The 10508-nt window shown below is 33.7% G+C and overlaps 1 protein-coding gene across 1 annotated transcript in view; it reads left to right on the forward strand.

Annotated features, from left to right (window-relative positions):
• The window catches only part of LOC118195908 (uncharacterized), a 172341-nt gene extending 164610 nt beyond the window's left edge, over positions 1–7731 (forward strand). Inside the window, exon 12 of the mRNA XM_085816613.1 lies at positions 7292–7731. Within this exon, the coding sequence (XP_085672739.1) occupies positions 7292–7433 (142 nt within the window). The 3' untranslated portion in view covers positions 7434–7731. The remainder of the gene's footprint in view (positions 1–7291) is intronic.
• The last annotated feature ends 2777 nt before the right edge of the window (positions 7732–10508 follow it).

Raw genomic sequence — 10508 nt, forward strand, 5'->3', positions numbered from 1 at the left:
AATAGCAGATATTGCTTTGAATTTGGTTAGAATGATAGAACTGAAACTTCATAAAGTGGTATGAAAGTTTGGTGATGTTGCGCGTATTGTGTCCAAGTATCCATCATTTTGAGACATAATGGGCGACTTTCAATTTATGAAATAAGAGATGAGCCCTTATTTGATGAGTTACTGAATTTAGAAATAAATAATGGTTTTTCCGAGGAATAATTTTCTCAGGAAAAAAGAATTGAAATTGTTTTACAATTACTTTAGCAAACAAAACACAAGAAAATGCCATATCAACGTGTAGAACAACAACTTTTCTGTACCATTTTAGCGATCAGTACAGTGGTGAGTAATATGACCAGCAGCTTATTAAGTCTGCCGACGCCACACATGTCTTTGCTGTAATCTAAAAAACAACGTGGTTTGGTAACAGGCTCTCATTTGAAACTTTTTTTTTCGGTTTTTCCATTCGATCTACCGGACGAAGTACGATGTAAGAAATAGAGTTAAACCCTCACGTTCCTTGGAATTTAGAAATAACTGAGTAATTTTCTCGTAAAACGATACCTGGGGTATTTTCCTCTTTTTTTAGTGAACAAAGCATAATAAAATGTCATATCACAGTATCAAAATGCAGAAAAGCAACTTTTCTGGAACCATTTTAGCAAGCTGCCGAGTAGCGAATAATATTAAAGCAGCTGATCAAGTCTGTCTACATCCCAAATGTATTTGCTGCAATCCAGAAAACAATGTGGTTTGGTAACTCTTAACTTCTATCCCGAGAGCAGCCAAGCATCACATCCAAGAGGCTTTCATGTCACAATGGCAAGAAAGATGGGAACAAGGGGACACCGGAAGATACACCTTCGCAATCTTCCCGATCGTCAGACTGTCAAGAGTTTACTCGAACCACTACACGGTTCAGGCCCTTACCAATCATGGAAGGTTCCCCAAATATTTAGAGAGGTTTCTACATTTACACGTCAAGTGCAGTTGTGGATCACCCGCCAGCACAGCAGATGCCGTCCATTACATCACTTCATGCCCACTCACCAAGTCGCTTAGATCTCCAGCCAACACCGCCTTACTCCCCAAAGTAAAGGTCTCAGACGTTACCTAACGGATTTCTACGGTCTCCAGAAAGTAAGACAGATTGTCAGCTTCGTCAATGACAACAAGACCATCATACGAGTCATACCAGGTTAAAACCTGACGATATGTAAAAGGCAGCATGCCTTATATAAATATGTAAATAACTCACTTTTTCATATACATATTCAAATTCCTATTCAAACTTGTTTTCACTAATATAACTATTCAACGTAAGTTAGAAAAACCAGCATCAAATTGTATTTATAAATGTAATTTGCTTTGTAATTAATTAATAACGAATGACCTGTAGTGCCCAATGAGAGGCGAGGCAGGCTAAGAATAAATATTATTCCACAACTGCACTTGACGTGTAAATGTAGAAACCTCTCTAAATATTTGGGGAACCTTCCATGATTGGTAAGGGCCTGAACCGTGTAGTGGTTCGAGTAAACTCTTGACAGCCTGACGATCGGGAAGATTGCGAAGGTGTATCTTCCGGTGTCCCCTTGTTCCCATCTTTCTTGCCATTGTGACATGAAAGCCTCTTGGATGTGATGCTTGGCTGCTCTCGGGATAGAAGTTAAGAGTTACCAAACCACATTGTTTTCTGGATTGCAGCAAATACATTATTATTATTATTATTAACTTCTACCCCCTTTTTTACCCAAAATCGTTCTTTTAAATATTTAATCATTAGTATTAAGAAATCACAAAATCGCATTTGTTTTCCTATTTTGCTGTAACTGCACTTTAACTTTCTGTCCATTAATTACACTTTCTGTAACCGTGCATTACTTTTCTGTCTGTTTTCTGTTCTGTGTACTTTCGGTTACCTGTGCAGAACGCATCTCCTTTGTTTAGTAGTTCGTCCATCATTACTACGCCTTCCGCGCTGTCTATTCCAGACATCAGATCCATCATACCACAGTACACAAGTACACTCCATACATAATCATTTGGTTCATTGAAGATATAAAACTTTACAACATTCTTGTGCCTTTACCCCTTATATTTTCCCTAAATAAAAGGCTTCTGCGTCATAAAACTATTAACTTCTGTATTGAAAGTTATTTTCCTAAAGTATAATTTTTTTGAAAATTTTCCAAGAAAATTTCATATATTTTGTAATTTGTGGAGCCTATTCATTTAATTGGCTTCTTTAATACTGCTAGAGCGCGTACCAAAGCACTAATAAAACTTTAAAATGTTAGTTGGTCTGTGTTGCTAGCACTGATTTGCTAAACCAGTAATTTTGAAGCTCTTTGTTTGTAAACCGCATTCCAAAATTAAGTCCTAAGAATTTATCCACTTCTATAGGATCAGTTAATCTTCAATGATGTTCTTTGATTTCGTTGTTGAATAGAGGATGCATTGCTAAGTTGTGGCTAGTGATTTCTGATACAACGCTTAAGGTTACCCTGTAAAATAGAATCAGTAGGCGGCGTTTTTTTCTCATACCTACTTTACGTCAGGTTTAATGTTTTAGTTTAAAAACTACCAGAGGTGACCATTGGCCTGACCTTTACGGGTAAGATCTTAAAGTGTTGTAACACCCCAGAAGACAATTATTGAGTCTAATAATAAGCTACATGGACATAAAAGGCCCCTAATTGACATAGCCATAGGTAGTACACAATATTGAGATATTTGTATGTAAAGATTGCACGAGCAAAACATTTATACTCAGAGAGAGATAATGCATTGATCGTAGGTTATTACCAGATAATAACTGGGCATCAAAGTTTTGTTTCCAAGTTTTATATATTATAACAATTCGGCGAGCGCTTTTTAACATAAACCAAGAAATAGATTAAAAAAAGAATGAATCTTCAAATATACTAACAGCCTTTCCTTAGTAAACTAAACAACCTTGCTAATCTATGTAGAGTTGAAATATATATATTTTACATAATCATACAGTGCTATAAAGCAAAGAGAAATAAACTAGGCAAATCCACACTTTGATCTCATAATTTGCATAGCACTACATAATATTAGTGACCACTAGTTTGAGTATTTATATCTAAAATAACGCATAGTTTATATAAAACATATGATATGTAAGTCAAGCTACCTTCATTGATTACTGATCACCCTACCCTTGAAAGTACCATTAACATATAAAAGACAGCGAAAAATATAGAATTTGTACTACATATATATTAAGCACATATAAGTATGCATGCAGGACTTTATTTATAAAGCAATGCAATGGATAAAATCAGTCACTTAAGCTTATAACTGCTAAGCACTCCTAAAACTACTTAACGCTAAACTGGGAACTTTTACAAAAATCTACAATGTATACAAACCTCCCAATTTGCAGAGTAATTATAATCTATAAATATGTACCAAAATATGAATGTCACTGAAAAATAAATACTACTTACCAAAAAAGTGTAAATTTTAATACAAAAAGTAAAAAAAAAGTGTGAAAATTTTCAGATTTTATATTACGCTTAAAGGGGCTTTTTTAACGCATTGTGAATTACCTTTATTTATTAAATATCATGTTCTTCGCACTTAAACTATAAAATTCAATTCAAAAGCAATATCACAAAAAATTAAAAACAGCATATCTTTAGAATTTCCGATACACAGTCTCGCGCGCTAGAGATTAAAATATTTTTTTGCCGTACAGTGTTGCTAAATTTTGACATCCAAATGCCCATATTCGGGTGGGAGATTGCGTTATTAAACTTTTGACGTCTGTAGGTACCATTGTTTTATCACAATACGAGAAGCATGCATACACTGATGCAGATTCTTCATTATTTAATTTCTTTAAATATACCACAGGGCGATACTATTTGGTGTATTTGGTGGCAACAATTTGAAAAGTGATTTGAGGCATTTAAGTTTTCACCGCAAAAAGCCGAAAATAAATTAATAGTCCTTCTAGGCAAAATTACCCCTTTGGGCTAAAATCTAATTAAAAATAAATGCATAGAAAAAGAAAAATAAGCTAATATAAATTAAAATTTAAAAAAATTCCAATTTACAAAACAACTAATGGGCAGAGACTATGTTCGATAATTATATACATCAAACATAAATATACCATCTGTATTAATGCAGAAGGTACTGGACTATTACTTTTGATATTTACAATAACAGTTGAAATATTTAGTTCTGTCTCACCAACATCCAGCCTGCAACACTCTCGTGAAGATTTGTAAAAGCTGCTTCCTCCCCCCCTGCACGTTCTTCCGCATCTTCGCAAGCGTACCTCTTATAAAATTTTGTGAAACTGATATTGCACGGATAATAAAACTTTCCTAATTGAGCTGGTGCGAGAACCTTAAATAAAAGGTGGTAACGCTTGGCAAATAAGAAAAACTCTAGTGCTGCTAATAAAAAATTTAGGAGTACGGGTAATATAAGGAGTTGCTAACGTTCAGAGTTTAGCGAAGATTTTGAGAAATGATATATCTCGTTCGTAACGATGTAGCATTTTAGTAGTGATGAAACTGGTTGTTCGTATCAAACTGTAGCATTTTATACAAGTAATAAAGAATGCAGCAATTGCACACTAGCTTAATTAGTGATAATTGTTAAAGTTTAATAACTACTTGGATGATTTCAAATGGAAATCCAAGTGGTCATTCGAAACCCAATAAGTTCATTTCAGATAATATCAGCTTCAAGAAATTTTACATTTTCCCAGAATATATATATATTAATTTTCGATTGTTAATATTCGATTGCATTACCTTCTAATTGATATTTTGCGATATGTGCAGTTCACTTTCGTTATATCTCTTCCACTTGAAGGTCAATAGATAAACAAGGTTAGGCTCTCTTCAACGCTAGAGTTTAATAATGTCACTTGACATATGGAAGTAGGAAAAAGGAAAAGAGAAAGGGAGTTGGGAATAGTTGCTTTTGAGCAGATTATGATCACGGATCTTGTAAGAAATAATTTCTTGTAAGGTCTATTGGCTATAATTCCGTAATTTCATGGAAGAACAAATCTTGTACTATAGTAACTTTTCTCCAATGTGTGAATATTACAATCAAACAATGCTTCAGATATATTTCAAGGATCACAGTTTTATCAGAGGCCGACAAATTCAAAGTTCTGTAAAAAAACAGAGAGATAAATTTTGCAGTTAATTATTAGAAAGTATTAGGCTCCATTACATTTCTATGTTCAAATTTGAACATATGCTTGCAAGACAGCAAGCAGCAGTTTTGAATTACTAAACTGCTGAAATAATATTTCAGTAAAAACGAAATCGATTTTTTCCATTGTGGTTCATTACTCATATTAACAATCGCATGAACTTATATTTGGCATGTTATTCCACCTTAAGACACTCAACAGTGGTAAATCCTAAAGAAAACTTAGAAGTAAAAAATCATCTCCTTAAACTATAAGAAGACTTTTGATGCTTTATGATATTAAAATTATTATCGCTATTTTTAAATTACACTATTCTTTATCTTCGATCGTAATTTTTTTTTTAGAAGTTAATCGTGTTTCGGGAATTTTGAAGTTTAAATCGTTTTAGATCCAAAGTAAAAAACAATGGATATGTGTCTTCCGCATACGATAGAAGTTTCATAAAATATTCTTAAAGCATTGTTTGATACACGAAACTTAAACCATTAAGACATGCATGTTGTTGGAATAAATGGAATAGGATTTTGTCCCTATGCTCTCGGATAGTAAATTAATTAATTTATTTATAACAGGACTCACTAGAGCTAACTGCCTAAAAAGAGAGATACCTTTTCGAAGGACTTTCTAAGAGAAACTGTGGCTCTTTTCCCCCCTACGCATAGGAAAAATCCATGGAAGGCATTCATGCAGTCAACCTGCTTGCCGGGTTTTGGATCCGAGTCGATCTCATCCACTAGGCCACTAATGGTCTTAAGCTTGTGGAAGTTCTTTGCATATTTACAAAGGTTACAAAGTTACAAAGCATGTTACAAAGGTTCTCTTCCACTCTGACATTGTGCAAAGGTCGACATTGCAATCTGACACTGTGCAAAGGTTGAATCTGTTAGCCCATCTTTGTACACAATCCATAATGGATGTTGCACCCACATCATGTTGAGATGAACCCTACCAAGGGAATTGATGCATATAAAAATTTGGTAATATTTCTATTAATTATTTTACATAATTTGTGATATTTATGAAGCGTGCTAAGTACAAATCGCAAAATTTTGAGAATTTGAGTATCTCTGTCGAAAATGTAGAGCTCTGTCCTTCGGTTCATCATAATACCTCCTCATACAAGCACAGCAGGACCACTCTAACGGTCTCTTTCTCCGACGTTAGTGGGATGAAAGCGTGTCCATACTTCTTCTCATATTAATTAGCGTCGAGATTCGTTTGTCAGCCTGAAATGACTGTTATCGGTAAAGAGGACATGACTCCACTGACGAGCTGTCAGGGTCTTTATGTTCTCTATGGCCTTTATGTTCTATGTTCTTTAAACGTTGCCGTCAATCGGCTGCTGTCAATGATTTGCTGCGTTCAGGACGGCAGGAGAATAGGTCCTATGTATGAAGTCGTCCTTCCTGCACGTAGAAACTTACTTTCAGAAAAATGTCTGGAAATAATCCTTTTTTTCTTCTTTTTAAGTTGCCTTACACTGCCGACTGCCTTACTCGCGTTTTGCGTGCCTGAAGTAGTCTCTAATGTCACAGTGCTGGTATCTGCATACGCATCACCTTTGTTCCGAGTTGGTTTTTCATTGTACTAGAGTAATGATTGTTGGTTTTTCATTGTTCCGAGTTGGTTTTTCATTGTTCCGAGTTGGTCTTTCATTTCCATTGTTGGTTTTTCATTGTTAAAAAGCGCTTTCCAGCATTTTCATGGTTGCGTGTTGTAAAATAAGTTTCTTGCTTAAGTTTTGAACACTAGTGTATTAACTAAAGACGGTTACCGAACCGAACACGGAAATCCAGCAGGTAGATACCGAGAGTATTTAATATTTCTAGTTTGCGTTGACAAAATGTCTGTTTAATTTTTACTTTCTCTGCCTATTTAAAACCCATCTAATTTATATTTTTATATTGGATTGTTATATATGTTTCTGATGGACTGACAGTAGAAATACAGGTATTTAACATAAAAGATAACGAGTTAGTTTAAGTAAATCTTTCAGAATGTCTTCTAATTGGAAATGGTAAGTTAATTAATAACTTCCCATGTATTTCCACTTATCTTATTTAATATTTTTATTTCTTTGAACAGGCAGCTGGTAGTTTCTGTTGGATGGTACATAATTTTCATTAAACTGCCGCGGGTGGAAGTAATTTCGACGATGAATGTAGATAAATTTATGTGTAGCTTTTGTGCTAAAAGAATGTATATTGCATTAAATCATTTTACATGAGATTTGATCAAATAAATAAATAAATAAAATTTCTTTAAATTATTTAATAAATAAATTTTCTATAAATCATTAATTGTATAATTACAGATATGGTAATAAATTGATTGAAATGTTATTTAATATCAGGTGCTTAAGTCTTAATTTGCTTGCAATTGAATAAATTCCATTATTTCAATAAACCTGGGGACTTTTCACTAGATTTTGATAAACCGAGAAAATAAAATTTTCGGCTGTTTATGACCTTAAAAGCATTCGCTGTAATGTTTCGAATATGTTTTTGTTCTTTCTGTTGTGCATTTATAATAAAAGGCTATTCTTGATTTGAAGTTTTTAAATCCGAAATGTTTATTTTGAACCCAAGTAAAAACCATAATAAACAAGCAAACCAGACAAAATGGAATGATTTAGTGTATTAGATTTCATAAAAGTAAAAAATAATGAAGTGCTCAAAAGAATTATGAACAGACTTCAGGCTGCAGATGGGATTCTCGTTTGCCTTGAAATATGAAACGGGAATTGGCTCAAGTATCAAGGTTAAAGCTCATCTCTGCAAGCATCAAGCATACACACGATGAAAAAACAGAACGGAGGTTGTTTCCAGTATAACAATTTCCCGCCTTGCGTAAAGGCTGCTTTGCACGAAATACTAAAGTCGATTTTTACGTCATTCTCAGTTTTGAAAAATATCTTTGTTATGTAGCGAAACATTTTCCATGAACCTAGATGGCATACTATGTAATTTACACGAAATTAATCCGAAACTGGCCTTAACTGCTGTTTTACCTACCATTTTGCAAAAAGTAGCTTTCTTAATTGAAAAATAGCATTTTTAAGCAAACGAGTCTTTGTTATTAACGTAAAAATTTATACAGGGATATGCATTTTAAAATATATTGGTTATTTTCACTTCTCGATTATGCAGTACTCACCGATACGCCGCGAATAATCTACTGACGTCTTTCAGCGATCAAATTTGTTTTTTGAATTCCTGAGGTTATTTTTTGCAATTGTATTCAAAGTGGCATTAACAGATTATTATTCTCTGCAGCTTTTATCTGTGTCTTTATGTCTATTATACGTAAGAATGCTAAGTTATGACGAGCTGTAACCACTTTGTTGCTTGTTTCTTAAGTTTGCTGATCTCCATAAACTTTTCGCTGTTTGCGTGTGGACATTTAACTTTGGATCAAGTTTAACGGTAAAACAAAAAAATCTGATGTGTACACCACATGACTTCCTTGTACGGAATATTAAATTATACGCATTTTTTCTTGCATTTCATTTAAACTTATTAGATTGAATTAAACCTACTTCGCCGACACCGAATAAACCACAATAGAATAAATGCATTCTTTAAAATTCACTTTGTTTACCATAGCGACACTCTGGCGCTAGGTTTACTTAACAGTATTATATTTCGTTCATATTATAACTCAGAATGCACCAAATTTATATCATTTAAAGAATTATCTAATCGTTGTCACATGTTCTATTCAAATACTATAATAAAGCTAGAACGATGTATAAAAGAAATTAAGCAAACAAAACAAAAAAGAAACAGTTTTTTCACAGACGATTGAGTATTTCTCATTTAATTAATTCCGTTCTCACTTCGCGAGAAGGCAAAAATACATAAAAACTCAAAATATCTATATTAAAAATTACGAAGTTAATCTTAAACACTTATTTCCTCGAAAAAATTCCAGAAAGGATTAAGCATCATTTAAATAATAAATGAAGGCGTTATCTTTGTTGTTGCGAAGCTAAGTTTCTCTAGATTGTCAACAAATCCGCTCTCCTGCTGTTTCAAATGTAAACAAGAGCAATGGCCGCCATCAAAAACATTATTAGGCTTAGCGGCACTTAAACAATTTTAAAATTGTTGATAATTCTAAAAATATTGCAGACAGATTTACTAAAGGCATAAAAACCTTAACCGGAAGATAAGAACAACATAATTCAGTCATTTTTAAAGCAAAAAATGTACAATTTACAAACATATAAGAGTAAAGAAACTGAGATCACTGTGCCGGGTAACAGAGTGGATATATATATAAATATATTTATATACGTTTGGTGCGGCCGATTGCAACCAAAGTACGAGGTGCACATCTACAGGTTATAGCAGTCCTATATACAAAATTTCAACGTTCTGAGGCTACTCGTTTTTGAGTTATGCGAGATACGTACGTACGTACATACGTTCGTACAGACGCCACGAAAAATTCTCTTGAGAATTCATTTTAAAGCAGTTTTATAATTTTTTTGGAGGAAAAGATTGTTTTATTCTGTACTTACGTACATATATCACGGAAATACATCGTTAAATTCCATTTGAAAGAGGTCAAAATGAGATATTTTTTTGAAATATGCTGCCTGAAACTTTTCGTGATTGCAATACTTCCTTTTTACTTCGTACAAGGAAGTAAAAAGAAGCCATCTTTACCCTCTCTTAGCATCCCTCAAAAAAAAAAAAAAAAAAAAAAAAAAAAAAAAGAGAGAGAGAGAGAGAGAAAGAACATTAATTAAGAAAAGAAATTAAAAATTTCACCTTCGCTGAAGAATTCTGAAAAGCTTTTAAGGTTGCGAATGCCCGCAGGACTCTTATGGGTGGTATATTTGGCGATGTACTGTCGGGTAGCGGATAGCATTTAATACTAAACGCTTCCACCAACAATATTGGAACTGCGTTCATAGGTTCACCAACCAAATGGATAAGACTGTTAATGACTGGCGGTTCAATCCGGGCTCAGATGCTGGTGAACGAGTTGGTTCCATGAAAGTTTCAATTGCTTTTCCATGTAGAACGTGAATACGAGCCAGCTACCCCTTCTGAAAAATATTCGATGAAGATATATTTCTCATTACGCCGAGTTAGCTGTTATGCGCTTTGCCAGAATCGAATTGCCTAACTGCTTTTGTAACAAATTGTACTTTTAATAAACATCACAACAAAAAGTATACATGTAAGACTAGTATTTAAGAAAATAAAAGCCTTTCTTTTGAAGCACCTTTTTTGAACGCTCGTATATGTTATGTCGCCTAATTTTTTCACTTCCAGGAAACTAGAAATTT

Source organism: Stegodyphus dumicola, chromosome 5 (assembly GCF_044657685.1).
Source record: "Stegodyphus dumicola isolate Sdum_Otavi_A_Nest chromosome 5, ASM4465768v1".
In the NCBI taxonomy this organism is placed as follows: domain Eukaryota; kingdom Metazoa; phylum Arthropoda; class Arachnida; order Araneae; family Eresidae; genus Stegodyphus; species Stegodyphus dumicola.